Raw genomic sequence first — 22,720 nt, forward strand, 5'->3', positions numbered from 1 at the left:
GGTGATCACAAACCTTCTTGCATGTACTCACGGAGGGTGTGGTGTTAGTGATCAATGATTTCATGTTGGAATGTTGTTTTGTTGATGAATGTCGATACAATGCCATTAGCAAGTTTGAATGAGCATAATGATTTTATGGATTGTTCAAGTCAAGTACATGTATATGCTTGCATGATTCGTACATGGCCTGGGTTATATAAGGTTGTAGTTTTACCTGCTATTTTAAAATACTGTAGACAAGACCAATTTTTTTTATGCATTTCCCAGATTTTTAACCCCCAAATACCCGAAGACAGTGCTCTTGTTGATGCAAAAATATGTCTGTTTCATGCAAATAAATCTACATTTCATGCACAATATTTTCTACCATCGTGTTCTGTAAGTAAAAGCATTTTGTGTTCTCAGAACATGTAACTGACCTATGTTCAACACACAAAACACCTTTTCATGCCTTAAGATAGAAGGGGGACAAATGGTGTTAAAATGTGAATGTAACATATTATCTTGAGATAAAAGATTATTTGTAACATAATTATTAACTGTTACCATGGTAACAGAAATTTTTTCAGACTGTCATATTGGCTATTTTTAACACAAATCTATGAGACTGGTAGTTGTTTTATTGCTGTTTGTCAATATAAATATAGGACATTTGTCAAGATGTATGACTGAAGTTCTGTGTCTTCACATTAACCTTGCTAATCTGGATTGTACATTTTGAATTTTTAACACAACATTTAATGGGATTATTACTGACATATTTGCTGTTTATAACACAAATCTGTAGGATTGGTAGTTATTTTATTGCTCTCTGTCAGTATAAGTATAGTACATTTGTCAAGATATATGACTAAAAGTCTGTGTCTTCACATTAAACTCGCTCAGTCTGGATTGTACATTTTCAATTTTGAGCACAACTTGAAAGTCAAGGGAGATACATCATGGCCTGCTTTGTATTCATTGTGGGCAAGGGCTCTTTATTACCCTTTGATGCCTTGAGCTCACATATGATTTTCCCCTTACTGTCCAAGAAAACCAAAGCCATGAATTTGCCCTCTATCACCACAGACTTTTAGTGTGGGGAAGTGAGGTGAACTGGGCTAGTGATTAAAACATTTGCTTGTCATGCCAGAGACCAGGGTTTGATTTGTCCACTGCCATGATAAAAGTGTATTTACTCACCCACTTGTACTTTTGGTAAAGATGAGGTCAAATTTGTCTATTGTCTGCTCTGTTTCACTCACTCACTCACTCACTCACTCACTCACTCACTCACTCACTCACTCACTCCTTATGGGTGAGTTCTAAGGTATGCTTAAGCTTTTGATGACCAGTGGCAGTGGGGTAGCCAAGTGGTTAAAGTGTCTTCTTGTCACTCTGCAGACCCAGGTTTGATTCTCCACAATGGTACAATGTGTGAGGCCCATTTCTGTTGCCCCTGCCGTGATATTGCTGGAATATCGCTAAAAGCTGCATAAAACCATAATCACCCACTCAGCCTGATAACCAAACGTCAAGTAGATAAATGCACTTCTTCACAAGAATGACCTTCAGCAACAGGAGACCGTTTATATTCCAGCAGTATTATAGATCAGGAGACCCGATGTTCCAGAATATTTGACCTGATCCCTGAAAATGTTACTCATTCATTTTTCTGTGAAAACAAATAACCTTCCATCACATCAGCAAGCCATGTCCCCCTAGTACATTAGTAAGTGAAGTGTAATGTCATCACCATGTGTTACCTTCAGTGAGTGGGAGATTGTTACCATCCATGACGTCATATTCTGATGATGTGCAAGTTCCTCGTGATCTCGATAGGTAAGAAATTATATCCCATGCATGAAAATTGTGTGACCCCTATATTTCCCAGGTTTTGAATGTTGAAGAAATATACTGAGGGAAACAAATAAGGGAACAGCACTTCATGGCAGCGTTCCATATTTATTTTCAGATTTCCTCCAACAGCACTATTCAAAGTTGATGATGAAAACTGGAAAATATTAAAGGAACATTTGAATTTTCCTGTGTTCCTTTATTTGTGTCTCTCAATATATGTAACAGACATCTGTAAAGTTATGCAAATGACACATGCTGCAAAGACAATTTGCTGATGTAGAAATCTGAGCTTTCATTGTTCATAACCAGAGTTCACCTTATATGGCAGTTAATGTTTATCATGAAACCTCATGGATGAGAACTTCTTGTCTATTGGCTAGAATGATGTTTCATTGTAGTTATCAAGTCCATAATGTTGCATGCTTTGCTATTACTCAGCAACTTCAGACAGTAACAGTGGTTTGGTTTTTGGTTAGAATTAGTGACCACACCAGCACTGCACAACTGTTTTCAATTCATGAGAGGATCAGTGAATTATGATTGTACTCTCTTCCACAAGAGACGTTCAATGGTAAAGTTTACTTAATCACAGTAGATGTGTTTTCATCTTCTGCCTTTTGGCAGTATAAGAATATTAGAAGTTTAGAAATGTGTTAGTCTAACATTTGTATTAACCATCTCCAGGATCTCTGTTTCTGTTGCTCTTCCTTCCTGAGATGGCAACCAACTACTTCATCGATGTTGACAGCTACATCAAATACAATGCCAGTCGCTTCCAACTTCTGGGAGCCGAGGATCGTCTGACCTTCAGTTTCACTTTCTGCAACAGCCGTGGCCTCCTCCTTTACCAAGCAGGGGGAGATAACTTCTTTGCTCTTGGTGTATATGAAGGCAATATCTACCTAGAGTGGAAGACACTCAACAGAGTCATAGAGGTGAGGGGGTTGATAATGGACAGCAATGAAGGTTTTGGAATTAATAGTGGAGACAATATACAGTCATAAAAGTGAGGATTGATAGTGGAGACACACTACTGTCATAAAGGTGAGGGAGTTAATACTGGAGATACACTAGTCATAAAGGTGAGGGGGTTAATAGTGGAGACACACTAGAGTCTTAAAGGTGATAGGGTTAATGATGGAGACACTACAGTGTTAAAGGTGAGGGGGTTAATAGAGGAATCACTAGACAGTCATACAGGTGAATCTTATAGTGGGGGTATGCGACAGTCATACAGGTGAAGGTTATTAGTGGAGTCACTAGACACACCGACAGTCATAAAAGTGAGGGGGTTAATAGCAGGCACACACAACATTCATACAGGTGAGAGGAGTTAATAATGGAGACACTGGACAGTCATACAGGTGAGGGAGTTTTGAAGTGTATTGTATTAAATTATCTGTATTATTTAATGGAAAGTACTTTGGTCATGATCACCTCCTACTTATCATCATTGGTAACAGAATGTTTTCTTGCAATAAACTTCAGCTGACGATAGGTGATGGCAGTCTCAAGCCCAACACCAGCTACACAGTGGACATCACAGGACTTCGTAGCCGCAGCTTCACCCGAACTACCATCAATGGCCGTGTGATGTCGGTCACTTACCTGGTGGAGCTGGACCAACAGCTGGATCTCTCCTCCTTAGCAGGAGAGCTCTACATCGGGGGCTATAACTCTCTCAATGACCTCAAAGTTAGGATTATTTGTTTTAAAAAGCAAACTTTGGAAGTAGTGAATTTGCCATTGTTTTAAAGTCCAAATTCATTTAAGTGACATTTTGGTTTTGGTACAGGCCCCATTGGACCAGGGACACTCTCTTATCTCTAGGACTCATGTTTTGATGAAAGTACACTAACTCCAGGATCAGTTCCCTCTGTTGTTAACTGCCCTTGCTTTTATTTAACATTTACCAACCAATCAACAGGCAGTGTCATTGTGCCATTTACACTGAACAATATGCAATGGTGCTGTTTTTCTATGCAAGAGCAAACCCATTGGCATTGCATTCAATCTTTTCAACAGGTCTTCTGTACCATGTTTACCATGAATTTCAAGAATCTCAATTGTATAGGCACCCATCTTAAGGTGGTTAAGGTGCCAGTTGGCAACACTGAGTAAATACAACTTTTTCATCGAAAGGATTTTTGATTTTTGCAAAATTGATCATAATCAAGAGGACTCCACCATGTTGCTGGCACAGACTTTGTGGTTGATTTGTAACTTGTTTTCTGATTGGTACATTTGCTGTGTAGTCAATCAATCCAGCAAATGGAAATCAAGGACAAGGATTTTCATATGCATGGAACTAGGGTTGGTTTACCAGAATGAAGCCGTGGCAGTGATGTGGATGAGATGGGTAATAATTCTTCGTTACTCTCTTTCAGCTGGACACCTCTCGTCTGTCTGCGTATCTGGTCACGTGTCTGGAGTATGTGGAGACGGCAACACGCAGACTCAATCTGACTGGGGACTTCATGCATCATGTACAGACCAGGTGATATATAGACAAGCTCAAATCCACACGTGGGTACACTGTGTGAAGTGAATTTTAGGTGTTTTCACCATCATGCTGGTGGAATGCAGTTTGCAGTGTTGGAACAAATTCACTATTTGATTATAATGCAGCAAAAACCTGCATTCAAATACTGATGGACAGGGGCTCAAATACTGTCAGACAAGGGTTCAAATGCATTTGGACAAGGGTTCAAATACTGTCAGACAAGGACTCAAACACTGTCAGACAACGGTTCAAATACTGTTGGACAAGGGTTCAAGTACTGTCAGACAATGGATCAAATACAGTTGGACAAGGGTTCAAATACTGTTGAACAAGGTTCCAAAAATTGTTGGACAATGATTCAAATACTGCCAGACAAGTGTTCAAGTACTGTCAGAGTAGGGTTCAAATATCATTTGACAATGGTTCCACCAAGTCATTCTTCGTGTTTCTTTTCAGCTGTCCACAAGACCTGTGTTCCAAGTCCCCAATCATCACCATGACAACCAGCCAGGCATTTGCCCTCATGGACATCCAGCTCACACCTCGCACCAACACGATCATCCAACTTAAATTCCGCACCAAGTAGGTTTTACGTTATATCATCCTTGAATCTGAATCCCAAAACAGCTGCTGTGTTTATAAATCACACATTCAGGGACTTCTTACCCTATGACCTCCTAATGACACATCCTACATATTATCATTGGAACAGTTCCAAAGGACAGTCATACTGGAGTGGATTGTAGTTGTCAAGCAAGTATGAGACACCTACAGTAGACATTGTCAACAAGTGTTGAGACAGCTATATGAGACTTTGTCAAGCAAGTGTGAGACAGCTATATGAGACTTTGTCAAGCAAGTGTGAGACAGCTATATGCGACATTGTCAAGCAAGTATGAGACAGCTATATGAGACATTGTCAAGCACGCATGAGACAGCTATATGAGACACTGTCAAGCAAGTATGAGACGGCTATATGAGACATTGTCAAGCAAGTATGAGACAGCTATATGAGACATTGTCAAGCAAGTATGAGACAGCTAAATGAGACATTTTCAACAAGTATGAGACAAACATATCACCTTGTCTTATCTGTCTCATACTTGTGTACAAGAATCTGTATCAAAACGTCACCTCACCTGAATAAAGAAGCTGAACATCCATAAAATTTGTCCTTAACCATACCAAGAGATGATAGAAGATGGTACTTTTTGTTACCCTGCCTTGTGAAAGCATTTAAGGGTAAAACCAGTATTGGTTGGCTTGGAGTCAGTCTACTGTGTTGGAGTGTGGCATTCATGATGAACTGCAGTGTGGTATCTCACTGGGTTGGCACTGATGCTCCAACATTTGTCAAGACCAGCAGCTTCCACCAACAATATGGGTCTAAACTCAAAAACTAGCCGGTTCATGTTATTGTTAATACAGCCTTGAAGATTTGGTTTAGAATTGATCATCAGTAGCCGGCCCCTGGCGACTAACTAGATTGGATGGTTAGGCTCGATGACGTGGTTGACACATCTTATCGTATCCCAATTGCTTAGAATGATATTCATGCTGTTGATCAGTGGATTGTCTGGTCCAGGCTTGGTTATTTACAGATCGCTGCCATATAGCTGGACTATTGCTGTGTGCAGTATTAAACAACAAACCAACCAAATTATATCATAGCTGTCTGCAATAGTAAGAAGGTGCTCACAATAAGAATAGACATTTCATCAAAGTTTAGGCAGAAATTACTTATCAGTGAGGACCCAAAGTTATTGACTGGGAATAAATTATAAGTTCCTTGTCGACTGGTAGTAGTTAAGCACTGTGTATGTGAAGAACTTGGAATATAGAAAGGTATTTTTTGCTTGTCTATGAACTTGATCAAGGGGAGGTAATGTTGTGCATTCAACAATATATTACCTCCCTTTAGTTGCTTTTTCTGTTGCAGCATGCATAAGCATTTCTTTTAGGGAACATGCCTCCCCTGTTATGCATTGCCGCTGAATTGTATTTCAAATAATGAATTGTTTTACAGCCTTTTTCAAAATATGTAAATACTTTCTTGCTAAACTGCCATGTATTAAGTATTACTTCATTGTTAGGTGATTTCACCTGTATCAATGTTGCATTCAAAGAATAAATAAACTCATATCGGTATATCAACTCTGCCTCCATCATATATCCTAAAATGTCACTTTGGTATGTGATGTTGTGTGTAAATCAACCTGTCTTTGTCTGTCAGGGCTCATCAAGGCCTCATCTTCTTCCTGGGTGGTCCAGCCTATCTGGTTCTGTACTTGGAACAGAGTGGTCAACTCACACTCGGACTTAATACAAAGGTGGGTTATATATTTCATGTATCCTATGTCCTGGGTTTTGGGACACATTCATTGTAGTCTTGATTATTGCATGAACAACTGTGAAACATGTCACTGACTTCTGAATGATAACTTTGTCCTTAACAAGTTCCATTTACAATATCTATGTGAAACATTACACCTCATTAGAGCTAGAGTGATGTTCTGATGTTTTTACCTCAGACCTGCTGAACAAGTCCAGAGATTTGTCCTCTTTTGAGTAAAATTATATGTTGAAGAACAACAACAGTCATTTAATTGTGTAGGTAGCAGCTATAATTTTGTTTTGAGATGGTCATTATTTTCCTTTTAATTTTTAGGACAATTTTTCAGCTTAAATATTGACTTTTATGATATTGTATTTATTATTAAATAAAAAATCTGTATTGGAGAATAGGATGACATATGTGAACCATGTCAGTTGCATCGGTTACAGAAGATCAGTTCTAACCTGGATCTTCACATGTCTAAACTGATCTACAGTGTTCTGAGTGACTTTTTCTCACTTACTTGCTTTCTCTACGTTAATAGTATGATACTGGAGGGTTTAGAGATTTCCCTCACAATGAAACAGAACAAAATGAAGTTCACATTAAAATATTGGATTTGACCACAAGGTCACTACACCTATACTTTATGGTATTGTGGTATACCTGAAATGTCCCCTGTATAGCATACGGTGGAGTAGCCTATTGGTTAAAGTGTTCACTCGTCATGCTGTAGACCTGGGTTTGATTCCCCACATGGTTACAATGTGTGAATTCCATTTCTGGTGTCCCCCAATGTGATATTGCTGGAATATTGCTAAAAGCTTCGTAAAACCATATTCACTCACTCGCTCCGTCACTCCTGGTGTTGTTGTAGGGCACTGGTCCGGGAGTGTTTGCCACAACAACCGGGAGTGTGCTGTTCAACACAGGGGAGTGGATGTTGGTGCAGGTGCGTCGCCAAGGCAACACCGCAGTGCTGCTGGATGGAACAGGGATCCAACTAGCTGAAGCCCAGTATGGTCAGTTGTCTACTTTACGCTAAGGATGTATAAGGATGGTTGTTGTTCAAGGTCGCACTCAGCAGTATTCCACCTATATGGTGTTGGCATATAAATTATCGAGTCTGGACCAGACTGGCCAGTGATCAGCAGCATGAGCATCGATCTACATAACTGAGATACAATGATGTATCAACCAAGTCAGCAAACCTGACCCCTCCCCCCGATCTGTTTAGGTGCCTCTTACGACAAGCACGGGTTGCTAAAGACCAGGTTTAACCTGGTTCCTCACGGTGTGAATGCATGTGTGTGCAAGAGAGATGGAATAATCTTAAAGTATACTCATTAGACCAAGTCATTTTGTGACTTCAAGACGAACAAGCTGCACCCTCATGTGTGAGGTATCATGTAATCATGGAGGCGGGAAGACATCATCACAGTAACCCTGTTCTTTGTTTGTTTCAGCTTCCACTGGAACTGGTAAGTACATGTAGTTACTGCATACCATATTTCCCCAAAGTTACTCACTTTGAAGCTTATCAAGAGTCATAGGTTTGTCCAGTCAGATGTCCTAGGTTTGTCAGGTTATAGGTCAGGTCAAGGGTTACAGGTTTGGTCAGATATCATAGGTTTGTCAGGTTATAGGTCAGGTGAAGGGTTATAGGTTTGTCCAGTCAGATCTCATAGGTTTGTCAGGTTATAGGTCAGGTCAAGGGTTACAGGTTTGGTCAGATATCATAGGTTTGTCAGGTTATAGGTCAGGTGAAGGGTTACAGGTTTGTCCGGTCAAATATCATAGGTTTGTCAGGTTATAGGTCAGGTCAAGGGTTACAGGTTTGGTCAGATGTCATAGGTTTGTCAGGTTATAGGTCAGGTGAAGGGTTACAGGTTTGTCCGGTCAAATATCATAGGTTTGTCAGGTTATAGGTCAGGTCAAGGGTTACAGGTTTGGTCAGATCTCATAGGTTTGTCAGGTTATAGGTCAGGTCAAGGGTTACAGGTTTGGTCAGATATCATAGGTTTGTCAGGTTATAGGTCAGGTGAAGGGTTACAGGTTTGTCCGGTCAAATATCATAGGTTTGTCAGGTTATAGGTCAGGTCAAGGGTTACAGGTTTGGTCAGATGTCATAGGTTTGTCAGGTTATAGGTCAGGTGAAGGGTTACAGGTTTGTCCGGTCAAATATCATAGGTTTGTCAGGTTATAGGTCAGGTCAAGGGTTACAGGTTTGGTCAGATGTCATAGGTTTGTCAGGTTATAGGTCAGGTCAAGGGTTACAGGTTTGGTCAGATGTCATAGGTTTGTCAGGTTATAGGTCAGGTGAAGGGTTACAGGTTTGTCCGGTCAAATATCATAGGTTTGTCAGGTTATAGGTCAGGTCAAGGGTTACAGGTTTGGTCAGATGTCATAGGTTTGTCAGGTTATAGGTCAGGTGAAGGGTTACAGGTTTGTCCGGTCAAATATCATAGGTTTGTCAGGTTATAGGTCAGGTCAAGGGTTACAGGTTTGGTGAGATGTCATAGGTTTGTCAGGTTATATGTCAGGTGAATGGTCATAGGTTTGTCCAGTCAGATCTCATAGGTTTGTCACATCATGACTTTGGCCATGAAGCTGTATCTTCATTTCTTTGTCAGCTTGCTGATTGGATTAACCTCTTTAGTCATATGGAGAAGGGGAGTGGTCAGGAGATCCATGGTTCAAATCCCATCATAGGACCTTGTGCTTAACTTTGCTGTGGGGTAGGCAAGTGGTTAAAGCATTTGTTCATCAGGCCGAGGGCCTTGGTTCAATTCCCTACATCTGTGAAGTCCATTTCTGGTGTCCCACACTGTCACATTGCTGGAATATTGCTAAAAGTTGCGTGAAACTAAACTCACTCACCCATATTTCATCTGAGCAAAACAAGTTGGAATACCCTACAAAGTGACTCAGGACATGCCTTCTGTTGATGGAGGAGTATCTAGCAGGGCATGGTGTCATCCCATAAATGTTGTGATATTATTACCTTGACAGGATTATCATTGGGTTATTGGTGTCCCACTTATCTAAGATGCCAATTTTGTGCAGTGCAAAATACAATGTTTGTAGATTTCTCGAGGGATAAAGTATTTCTGAAGCTTCATTATGGAGAGTGAAACTTACTCACAGTATGAACAATTGTGTATGTTCATATTCATGCAACTGTTGAAGAATTTTTCAGACTATGATGTCATTTACATCTGATTCCTTAGGTGTGGCACAAACTCTGAATGCAGCAGAATTGTTTCTTGGTGGAGTTGTCTCCCCTTCACTGGTATCATCACTGCCTCGATCCGCTCAAGTGGCTCTACGTGGATGTTTCGATGAACTTCGGTTCGCTGCCTTTAGCATTGCATCCGAACCTGCCAAGCTCATCAACTTTGAACATTCTAAATCTGAGAGGTAGGTGTGAAAATATATTTCACGATGACAAAGAATGTTCCTCCTGAATTTAAGTTCTTTATTCTGTAAAGGTGACGTTTTGACATACATTCCAATGTTGTTCTCAAAAGAAGTTGAATTATCCTCATCATCTTGTTCATCTCCTCAACTTCAAAAATGCCAGTCAAAAATGTGTTCATCATGATTATGTGACTATGTAGAACTGATCTTCAGTAACCCATGCTTGTCGTATGAGGCGACTGTTAGTATCAGTCAGGCTTGCTGACTTGGTTTACACACATCATCGGTTCCCAGTTGAGTAGATCAATGCTCAACTGGATATTTCTGGTCCAGACTCAAATTATTTACAGACCACTGCCATATAGCTTGAATATTGCCGTGTGCAGCATAAAACTTTACTTACTCACTCACTATTATTTTATTAAACATTCAAATGTGCTGGTTCCTTCAAGACATTCTTTACTTAGCCTTTCTATAGATATTTCGCTGAGATTTTGTTGTGAGAGTCTGTTTGGTATTCTCAGGGATGTTAAACATGGTGGCTGTTTCCCATCAGACGTCTGTCAGCCATCTTGTTCAGCACCCTCCCAACAGTGTAACTTGTCGTGTGAGTGTGCACCAGGGTTTACCACAGCTACAGCATCACCGCTGCAGTGCAGGAACATCGACGACTGTGACCCATCACCATGTCTTCATGGTGCCACCTGTTTGGACAAGATTCTAGACTATGAGTGCATCTGCACCCAGGCATATAACAAGGGTAAGGAGTTCCCTTGTAATCTGGAAACCTTGCTTATCTGAGTGGTGACATCTGAATTGGTGTTCTGCTTCCCCAGCGGTTTATTAATATGAAGCAAAATTACCTCTGAATTTTGTAATTTTGTTGGGATAAACATGACACAGTATTCTGTCTGTTTTTTGTTTGTTTTTGAAATCGATATGACCGTAAATATTTTGAGGAAACATGTGATGTATTTAAAAAGATAAAACTCCTAATTTGATCAGGATACATATGAGACAGGATGCTGTCTGGATAGATATACCTATGATTTGTAGGGATATATAAGACCCATTTTGCTATGACAAATGTGGAACATGTGTCAAACATTGAACCAGCAGAAGGAAACCAAATAAGGTAATTCAAAACAATCTGCATCATACATCACAAGGTTAAAGCGTTTGCTCATCGAAGACCTGAGTTCAGTTTCTCACTTTGGAGTAAAACCAGACTGATTCACTCAAGCATCACATGTTGGTGTAGAGTACCTTGTACCTGCAAGTGAGCCTCTTTCAGCAATATTCCAGTAATATTGTGACAAGGAAAACCAGAACTGTGCTTCAAACATTGTACCCATGTGGGGAATCGAAACCTAGGTCTTCTACGTGTCGAGCAAATGCTTTAGCCACTTGGCTATCACACTGTCACACCTAGTATGACACACAGCTGCTGTTGTATACTTCCCAGGGAGCTGAGTACATAAGGCAAATTAGTGGTAGGAACATTTACTTGATTAGCGGTATTTGGCTCATTAGGTGCAACATCATCATCATCTTTGTCTTTGTCGTCAGTGTCATCATCATCATCATCATCATCATCGTCATCGTCATGCCTATGAGAGTATTTGAGAGCTTACTTTACAAGCAGTCATCATCATCCCAATGAGAGGACCTAAGAGATTGCTTTGAAAGCAATCATCATCATCATCATCATCATCATCATCATCATCATCATCATCAAGCCCTCAGACTGGATCATATTAGTCCACCACCCTGGAGAAGACATACATCAATTTGTTAATTTCAAAAATTCATTCTCGTAATCAGACATTTAGATAATCCATAGTAGTATTTCATGAGTCACACGGAGCCGTAAAACCATCAATATTGAAACAAGAGTTACTTAAAATCCCATTTCTCAAACTTCCTTTATCACCTAACATCCACAACAGGAAATACAGATGTTATTTCTTAATTGAAACTGTGAAAAATTCCATTTTTCACTGGGAATATCTCTTTTCACCAAATCAAGAAAAAGTTGCTTGGTGAAGACGACCTTCATTAATTTGTCTGGTCAAGGTGACAGCCATGCAGGCAAATATGCTGCTCGCCCACAGCCTCGAAGGGATGTGAATCACACCAGCTTAAATCAATTTTACATTTCACGCAGACTGTGTCATACTTTTTCTCAGGTTGTTTTTTAATTTGGTAATTTGTTATTGTGAAAGTGTGGATAAAATTTAACATCGCAATCAAAATGCAAACTTACATGTGCTCCTGAGAGCGTGTAATTCAATATTTATTTAATTTGGTGCAAATTCATGATGGATTCATCAAATGTGTTTGACATGCAGCTCTTGTAGAACTCTGTCGTAAGGTTAAGGTGACCATGTTCGTTATTCAGAGTAAAAACTGCAGGGTGTTTGGATGATGAAGGGTTAGTCTGATGGGTAAGGTGCTCACTTGTCATGAAAAGGTCTGAGTTTGATGCCCAACATTACAACTATCTGTGAAGCCCATCTATTGTGCCCATTGCCTTGGTATTTTTTAAATCTTGCTAAAAGTGGCATAAGGCCTCTCACTCACTCACTCACCCACCCACTCACTCACTCATGGGATTGGTAAGGTCAGACTCGCTGACACTGCTGACAAACCAACACTCAGGTAGCAGAACTTCTGCAGAAGTCACCATATCCTAGGCTGCTTGATTCTTCCTTTGGTTTGGCTCTTCTAGGTTTAAAGATTTTATTTTGTAGATGGTTTCAAATACCATTTTCACTACAACAAATCTTACAATAATGTTAAATGCCTTAATGATGAGATTATCCACAAGTTCCTTTTCAGTTAAAATTTGCTTGTTTCTATCAAAATGCATCAGGACTCCAATAAAGGCTCCATCAGTGTATGTACAGATACAAAACATGCACAATATGGTAGGGAATAATTTAGAAAATGAAACAGACATGCTCACCAATGGTGTAAGATCATTTACTGATGGACCTGTTTACACAAAAGTAGCTGTGTTACTGATACACTGTTAAATTCCATTTAGTACTCTTAATGTACTCTTAAGTTTTCCTAGTGCTCCTATATTGAAAAATTAAGGAGTATGTACTCTTGATCTTGAAAAACTGTCATTTTTCCATTTCTGTTTCCAGGCAAGAACTGCTCTGTGCGGAACTTCTGTCTGCCGAACCCGTGTGTCAACCAGGCCGTCTGCTCCGACTCGCTCACTGGGTACAGCTGCACCTGTCCTCCAGGATATACTGGGAACACATGCGACCAGGATATCGGTGAGATGTACACCTGCTATACTGATTGAGAAATTGTAAAGTTTTATTTGTCATTAAGGTGTCAGTGAGGTGGCCCAGCAGTTTTGTCAGTCCTCTGTTCTATTCCCAATATTTGTATAGTCTTTATCAAATGTCATCATAATTTTTATATGGTCTTGTGTTGACAGGATTTTGTTAACGGTCATCATGATATGATTTCATGTATTAGGGTGGCTTTTGAAGTATATTCAGTTCAATTTATATTTTTTTTAAGAATATGTACAAGCAGTCTTATTAGGTTAAATAGAATAAGTGAAATGTTTTTCAGGCATTGGCATGTGACTTTTATTTGTGAGTGTAACAAATTTTTATTGCCATTTAAAAAAATCAAATTGACGTGGCCACGTCCTGATGATATATTTGTCCACTATAAGAATGAATGTCTGTAAAAACGAGTGTGATCCTCCCTCGTCACTTCTTTTTCTAAGAAAGTATAAAAATGAAGTCATACCGACCTCATCAATTTTGAAAAAAATGTGCCTGAGAAACAAATAATTTTTTTATCATGCAGCCTTACATTCTTTGATCAGTTCAGATATAGTAAAATGATTTGTTTGGGGTTTTTTTTTCATTTCTTTTTGAGGCACAAAACTTGGTTGAGCATCACATGTGCAGAGATGAGACACGAGTTGTCTTGTTATTTTGGCATTGCTGGCATAGTGTATGCATTGCTTTCGGCCATGTTCACTGTGCCAATTTACACTTATCAGATAGGTCTAGACTACCAGTTGTCTGACTTACATATTTGTGGAAGCTGTGGTTGTTGGGCAGGTTTGGTGCCTCACTTTGTGTGCTTGCTTTTACATGCCTGACTCTGAGGGTGTGGGTTTGAATCCCGGATGGGACTCAACCAAACTTAAGTGCTAGTATCTATGCTTTACTGAAAAAGTGTAACCCCAAATATGACATGTTACACTGCCATGTTGGTGGCAAACACTTGTTTTGGGGAGTATTCTGCATTACTCCAGTAATCTGATAGTGGATTGTAAATTATCGAGTCAGGACCAGACAGTCAAGTGCTTGATACTGTGAGTGAGTGAGTGAGGTTTGTTATAAGCTGCACTCAACAATATTCCAGCTATATTTATCTGTAAATAATCCAGTCTGGACGAGACAATCCAGTGACCAACAGCATGAACATCAATCTGCACAGTTGGGTTACGATGACATGTGTCAACCGAGTCAGCGAGCCTGACCACCTGATCCCGTTAGTTGCCTCTTACGGCAAGCATGGCTTGTTGAAGACCAGACCTAACCTGGATCTTCAAGGGTAGCTCAATTTTGTGAGCAGTATTATGGTGATATGATAGTGAATTTACATTATTGAGTCTGAGCCAGGCAATCCCGTGACAGTATTGTACAGACTACAAGAAAGTGCACAGCTCTACTTGTCAACAGCAGTGATTATAACACACATGAGTAGAACACATTTACAATGGTGATCAATACCCACATATGACATATAGTTTTTCTTCCCAAACCTTAAGCTGTATTGTTCCAGATGAGTGTCTGGCATCTCCATGTCAACACTCCTCCACATGCATCAACAACATCGCCAACTACACCTGCCTCTGTGCAGCAGGTTACACCGGGAGGGACTGTCAGACTGACATTGATGACTGTGTCACAACTCCCTGTAAAAATAATGCTACCTGCAAAGACCTTGTTAACTCCTACACATGTACCTGCACACCTGGCTGGACAGGTAAGAGCTTGTTTCTGTTTATGAAGTGTGAGTATGTTCAGGTAAGTGTTTCCACAGAGTGAGTGATGGTTGTTTTCCATGCTCAGCAACATTCCATCTGTCTTTTGATTGGCTGTCTGACCGCTGAATTTTTTATCACCCACAACACGTTTTCTTATTAATAAAGGACTCTGTATATTTCTGTGTCCAGCAGGAGCAGAACTTTAAGACTGTTCACTTTTTCTTCAACCACATTGGCACATAAATAGATCTGGTGGTGTACTGTGCCCTTTGGTTATTTTGGAATGCTGAATACTTGTTTCTTGCCTTTCCGTCACATCAAGTTTGGCTTCGACTGAATTTAATGGCAGTGCTCACTTCTGGTGCCGAACTTGAAAACCTTTCAATACTCTTCTTCCACTTTTCTGTATACATGCGAAAACCTGACGTAATCATAACTAGTATTTAACATATTAATGAAGAGTAGTTTGCCATTGAAGGGGATATTGATGACTTTGTCTTTTTATCTTTGTTTTTAAATTAGATCTGCATGTGCTACAGAGTGTGGCAAATTGTCAGAAACAATGTGGAACTAATGCAGACTGTATGAAACGTATGCAAATTGATAAATTATCAAATGCAGATGTATAGTGATAATTTCATGTAATAGATGTTCAGATAGTGTGTCGTCTGCTGTCTGCACACTGAAGTGGGACTGCTGGGAAAACCTTGTGATGAAACACACGTGAGAATACAAAAAATAATATTTACATCTAAGTTGTGTCAAGAGACTCTTCTTTATCAGCAACCACGTTCTGCTACCATTTGTTGATTCTCAATAGCATCTTTATTCTTCTCATTTTACATGACACCGCACTACCACGCTCAACATTCTAGCAAGGCGGCTCACCCCCGTTTTTCACTTGTGTTTCAATAGATATCATATATTTTGTAATGTATTGTATTGATATAAATTCAGTTACTATCAGGATTAAAGGATAAACAGTGACACTGTTAATAGCATTCCTGTTTCCAGTTGTAGTGTTGTATCTAATAACATCATATCACTATTATAGAATAGAAAAGAATAGAATAGTTCATTGTGTATTTCTGTGTCATGTTGTTTCAAAATACATGCATCCGTAAAACATATGTACCTCGTAAGGCCTAAAAGACACCGCATTTAAAATATTATCTTACACTGACTTGCTCATACAGACCAGCTTATAGTTGTGTTTTGAAAAATTATGTTTAGTGGAAAATTTGGAACGTTTTGAGTTAACATGTTTGCTCTGGTGATGATGATGATGATGATGATGATGATGATGATGATGATGATGATGATGATCCCAGTGCCAGACACCTGTCAAAGATACATTGTGTCTGTAGCCTGACAAAAGTGTGGAAATAATCGATATCTCACCAAGTCATTTTTCTATGATATTTCAGTTAACAATCTGTTGAAAAAATTCTTTGCATTTATATCTTGATCTCAGCATTTTTGCCATATATGGAAATGGTCGTGTGTCAGTGTTGTGTGATTGGTCTGTTTCCTGCTTCTTCTATTATGCTGGCTCCAGAACAAATTATCCTCTATGATTAAGGCACATGATCATCATTTGTTTTAAATACAAATTTGTCTTATCAATCTAATTTTGAATTATTTTTACAGGAATTTACTCAAACCAGTCAGCTTTTTCAATTAGAAACATTATGCGAAATCAATATTTGGTCTGCAACTTGCATGAAGGATTGTACCCAGCATACAACTTTCCGAGACGATATCAGACAATGGGCCAATCACAGCCAAGGCCCAGGAGAGTTGAATTTTGTCAGGAGATGTTTTATGCCATTTAAAAAATCAATCAGACTTTTGCCATTTATGAATTATGAATTACAGAGACAGCCTCTGATGACGTTTACTTGCATTGTCAAGGAAAAAGAATATCATTGTCTAAATTGTTGATTTGGTTAAAATATTCTCATGACGTCCTGGTCTTAATAATTGTTTGGGTTTGTTACATAAATGACATGCATGACATGTCAGTATTTTTACAGATGTATTCAAAAAGTAATCTCAAATCATTTTCAGAAATTAAGTACTTAAAATTTAAGAGACAATTTTCACGTAAATCAATAGGGACATTTGGTCTCGCTTCCTCTGGTTGCATTTTGACATGCTTTGTGATTTCTGTCACGTTGACGAAGACATGCATTATGTCCAAGTGCCTTTGTTTCTGACTGATTTGTAGAATTGTTGTCAGTGTTAAGATCAGCAGTGTTTGTATCAGTGCTTAACGTTCATTTGTTTTGTCCAATCCATCACTGTTGTAATGGTTCATTTAATATTGTAGTTTCGTTTTGGAAATTACATGTCAGAGTGACCAGTTTTTCATAATGTCAATTTTTTAAATGATTTTAAGAGATAGGAAGGTTTTTAGATCAGCAACGTGATAGCGATGCCTTCATTTTAGTGAATTGTCTTATAAATTTATTTTTGAGTGTACTGTGACAATTTTGAATTATCATTACTGTTGTGATCAAAAATAGTTTTATCAACATATTTTATTATGAGAGATGAATGTAATGCAGTTGATGTTGTGACCAGTCTCCTTATGTATCAATCTCCTCATGTGTCAGTCTCTTTATGTATCTGTCTCATCATGTATGTCTCCTAATGTACCAATCTCCTCATGTATCAGTCTCCTTATGTATCAATCACCTCATGTATCAGTCTCCATCTGTATCAGTCTCCATCAGTATCAGTCTTCTCCTGTATCAATCTACTCCTATCTGTATCAGTCTCCATCTGTATCAGTCTCCTTTATCAGTCTACTGTATCACACTCCTGTATCAGTCTCTATCTGTATCAGTTTCCTCCTGTATCAGTCTCCATCTGTATCAGTCTCCTGTATCATGGATAAACTAATGAATCCTGACCTTCCCTGACTTGAGCCGGTCGTGCTGCCCCAAACAGGTAGTTTCAAAGAGTCCTAATGTCCTACAAGTATCATCTGTCAAACTTCGTGTCGTGAGATCGTGCAGTTGTACATATTCATGAGCACGATAATCATTCTCAGCTTACTGGAAAATCTAATTAGTCTCTCTTCTTCTTTAATCATGGTGACTTAAGTTGTTAGATTGTGATTGATCAAGTCAGTGATTTTCTAAAGACACAGACCTCTGTATTCCCTGCTGGGCAGATATTACTTTTATCTGTGGTTGAGTGAGTGAGTGAGTGAGTGAGTGAGGTTTTAGCAATATGCCAACAAAACAATGGCGGGTGACTTCAGAAATTGACTTTACTCATTGTACCCATGTGAGGAAGAAAACCTGGATCTCAGATGTGATGAGCAAAACGATTTAACAATTAGGCTGACCTACCCCATCTATATGTTGTGGAAAATATTTTTTGTCCCTTTGATTACTTTAAGGGATATAAAGGCTTCACTGTTGATGTTATATGTTTCCTAAAGTCTGATGGTTTAGCATGTCTGAGTGAGTTTAGCTTTACACTGAGCTCAGCAATATTCCAACTGTGTGGTGGTGGTCTAACTGATCAAGTCTGGACCAGAAAATCCAGTGATCAGCATCATGAGCATCAACTTCCGCAGTTAGGATTGGATGACATGTGTCAGCGAGCTTGACCAACCAGTCCTGTCAATCACCATGTCTGATAACGATGAGTTACTGAAGACCAATTCTATGGTTTAACAGTGTTCAGAGTTGAGCATGCATGTCCCTGGTCCTTGATATAACACACAGGAGATATTTAGGGGCCCTTGATTCTAATACTGTATATGTTGATGGTTCAGGGTGTTTGAAATCATGCATGTAAGAATTCAAAGGGTGACGTCACACCTTTTTAGTTTATGTCTGATTCTAATCGCAGACAGACTGCTTGCCTTTGTGACATTTAGCCTCTGGCAAAGATCATCTACAAAGGAACCCATTTTGATGGATTTTAAAGGTGTTCCCTAAAAGGATACAAGCATGTTGTAGAGGCAGATGAAAGAAAGGCCTTCTGTGTTTTTCTAATGAATGAAGAAGAACTTTCTAAATACCAGCTTGATTATACATAAGGTGTATATCAGAGTGTAGATTGCAATATTGACATGCCTTGATTATGTTACGTCAGATACCCAACTGCTGAAGATTTATTGACAATGTTAGTTACAATGGTGATGATGATGATGATAATGATGATGATGATGATGATGATGATGATGCAGTGACAATGATGATTATTGTGATGATGATTTGTGCTACAGTAACAGGTATGGTGATGGTGATTACACTGACAACTATAATAGTGATGATTTTTACCCAAGAGAGTGAACAGTCAGTGTTTACATTTGATGTTGACGTAGTTGATCCAAATGCTGCATTGATTCCTTAGGTATTTAGCACCTCTCCGTATTTCACCTCGTGCATCCCTCCTCTTAATTGAGGGTTTAACATCAGCGTGTGTGTCCACACAGCTGTGTCTGAGCTGTTTGTGCATGAAGATAATACAGGATGTCTCTCAATAGCTACATATTGATTGGTTAAGCCTTTGATGCCTGAGGGGTTTATCGCTTAATCTGATTGGCTGACCTGAAGTATGACCTTTCAGTTCATGTGTTCAGACAAGACTATAAATCAGAATAAAATGAAGGAACTAGCGTTGATGGATTAGTGGTTTTAGTGTTAACAGATGATTTTTTGTTTTAGTACATTTAGCAGAACAGAGATACTGTATGTTTCATGTTGAGTGTGAGGTGAATATGCTACTCGAAAGAAGTTACAGAACATCGAAGTTACAGAATATCCACCGTTGAATATTGCAGTACCTACTAGCCATTACAAGTTGACTTATAATACACCACTATATGAAACTTTTGGTGTTATTGAACTTGAGTTCTACATGTTAAGGATGAACAAATATACAGTAAACTCTTGTTATAATTATTTCCTGCAACATTTTGCAGAGATATTATTCTAGACTCTGTCTGTCCATGCAGATTTATCTGTACTGGAGCAGAATATTGTTCAGTATTTCTTCACCAAACTTTGCTCAAAGGTAGGCTTGGTGGTGAACTTGCACCTTTTGGTAGTTTTGGAGGTCAGTATAAATATTTTGTTTCCATGCCAACAAGTTTGATGTCAACTGAAATTGGTGGTAGTGTTAGAACAGAACAGAAAAACAAACTTGTTATATTGATAGGTCTGGTAGTGAACTGGAATAGTATTGTGATAGTTTTGGATTTCTGAATGTAATATTTTTTAAGTTCCAAATTTGACTTCAACTGAAATTGGTGGTAGTGCTCTGAGCAGAATCTAAAAACATTTCAATGCTGTCTTTGCACTTTGTGAGTATTCAGGAACTTAAATCATCAGTATCACTCTATGTCCAGCATCAACATTAATGAGGTACATCAAACCGTTTCAGCACCGAAGTCCGTTTTTGATAGAAACATGCTAGTATATGAATAGTTTACATATACATGTTTTTGTTAGATCATTAGGAAGAACAAAGTCATATATAGTTAACATATTCATGAATAGTATTTTACTATTGCAGAAAGTCATAACTAGTTGACATATTCATGAATAGTATTGAACTATTGCAGAAAGTCATAACTAGTTGACATATTCATGAATAGTATTGAACTATTGCAGAAAGTTATAACTAGCTGACATATTCATGAATAGTATTTTACTATTACAGAAAATAATCTTGACTTTGTTTTCTTGTTGACATGTTGTATTTGTTGTATGATTAGAATGTCAGTTTCATTGTTACCCATGTTCTGAAGAGAAAGTGCGGTAGCCTAGTGGTTAAAGCGTTTGTTTCTCAGCTCTGCAGGAATTATGGAAACAAACCAGTGAACGAGCTGACCTTGTCTTCATGAAAAATTCATTCATCGCTTGATTGATCCCTGAGATCTCGATGCGAAATCACTGCTGCAAATCAATTTTTAATTAATCATGAACTGGACATGCGTATGAGCTGAGATCAAATTGAACGCTCTGTTTTATGGTAGTTTTACTACAGCCATCAAACTTGATCAAAGATGGCCATGGTACTCACATGGCCATTTGCTATGGTGACCTGAACTATCGACAACTGAATCATTATTAGCTTGGTAAGATATGATGAACTTGGTCCAATTGTTTTATGCTGCATTCATCAATATTCCACCTATATGGTAGCAGTCTGTAAATAATTGAGTTTGGACCAGACAATCCAGTGATCAACAGCATGAGCATCGATCTGCACAATTGGTAATCGATGACGTGTCAACCAAGTCAGTGAGTCTGACCACCCAATCCCGTTAGTGCCCCTTTCAACAAGCATGGGTTACTGAAGGCCATTACTCAAACCAGGGCTTTATGGGTTGATACTGATGATAAATGGATATATGTTACGCACTATAGTCCATAAATGAAAGCATTTCTCCCTTAGGTTAGCCTGTTAGTAACCCCTAATCATTGGATTAATGAGCACTTGATTTTATGTCTCAACACCTTGGGGAGTATACCCTAGCTGCTGTGAGACACAAGGAGGTTAATTACGTAACTATCTTATCCTACCAGGTACCCTTACATTGCTGACTGAAGACAGGCATATTTCAAATTTAGCCATGCCAGATGTTACATGTGCCTCTGGTCTGACCCTAAGAAACTCATGAGATGGACTTTGAAACAGGGTCACTCATCAAACCATTTTCAGAGACTGTTGTTACTTTTTTTGTTTGATGTTTGCCATGCTCCAACCCCAGTTTCTAACCCAAGCTTGTCATAAGAGGCAACAATGTGATCATGTGGTCAAGCTTGTTCACGTGATTGAACATATCATTTGCATACATGGAGATTGATGTTCTTGTCAGTCATTGGGTTATCTGGTCCAAACTTGAACACTTTCGTACCACCGTCACATACATTGAATACGACTAATTGTGGTGTCAAATATCAAATGAACAAACCATCATGGCTGGGTTTCCTGCGGCAAACTCTTCTTTAATTTCTCTCTGTCAAGGGCTTACTTTTTCAAACAATGCCTCAGAGTCAGTTTTGATCCTCACTTCTTCAATGTTCTTACTCATTTTCGGGGTGGTGGGTAGCCTAGTGGTTAAAGTGTTCCCTCATCTCACTGAAGACCCAGGTTCGATTCCCCACATGGGTACTACATGTGAAGCCGACTGCAGGTGCCCCAGCTGTGATGTTGCTAGACCATACTCACTCACTCACTCTCATTAAGTTTTCTCAAAATATGTACACTAATGTAGGTTTTATGCAGTAATTGATAACTTTGTGCTGCTAACATAATTAGATAATATCAATTATTACTTTAGGCAAAACTTTTAAGACTTCTATTTTCTGAAGTTTACAATCCTTACTTTACAAAAATTTTGAATGGGATTCTAACAATTTTCTTCACGAATAATTCCCAGGTATTCCCTGATTCCGTTTCCAGTATTTCTGTTGGCTGCCTGCAGACTAACATTTCAGTATGTCAAAGGAGCCCATGACAGTATCAGATGTCTCATAATGAAGATATGGCTTCTCATTTGAGGTGAAAAAATTTCATGCACTTTGTTAATCCTGTTACCAGATCTGTTTTATGT

At 38.9% G+C, this 22,720-nt stretch overlaps 1 protein-coding gene across 1 annotated transcript in view; it reads left to right on the forward strand.

Moving 5' to 3' along the window:
* Positions 1-1,763: 1,763 nt before the first annotated feature.
* LOC137272407 (protein eyes shut homolog) overlaps positions 1,764-22,720 on the forward strand; it is an 89,165-nt gene continuing 68,208 nt past the window's right edge. Inside the window, exons 1-12 of the mRNA XM_067804787.1 lie at positions 1,764-1,821; positions 2,524-2,774; positions 3,328-3,534; positions 4,227-4,336; positions 4,799-4,924; positions 6,576-6,672; positions 7,555-7,699; positions 8,144-8,158; positions 9,908-10,097; positions 10,622-10,857; positions 13,253-13,387; positions 14,928-15,131. Of these exons, the coding sequence (XP_067660888.1) occupies positions 1,791-1,821; positions 2,524-2,774; positions 3,328-3,534; positions 4,227-4,336; positions 4,799-4,924; positions 6,576-6,672; positions 7,555-7,699; positions 8,144-8,158; positions 9,908-10,097; positions 10,622-10,857; positions 13,253-13,387; positions 14,928-15,131 (1,747 nt within the window). The 5' untranslated portion in view covers positions 1,764-1,790. The remainder of the gene's footprint in view (positions 1,822-2,523; positions 2,775-3,327; positions 3,535-4,226; positions 4,337-4,798; positions 4,925-6,575; positions 6,673-7,554; positions 7,700-8,143; positions 8,159-9,907; positions 10,098-10,621; positions 10,858-13,252; positions 13,388-14,927; positions 15,132-22,720) is intronic.

This window comes from Haliotis asinina, chromosome 2 (genome assembly GCF_037392515.1).
Source record: "Haliotis asinina isolate JCU_RB_2024 chromosome 2, JCU_Hal_asi_v2, whole genome shotgun sequence".
Classification (NCBI taxonomy): Eukaryota; Metazoa; Mollusca; class Gastropoda; order Lepetellida; family Haliotidae; genus Haliotis; species Haliotis asinina.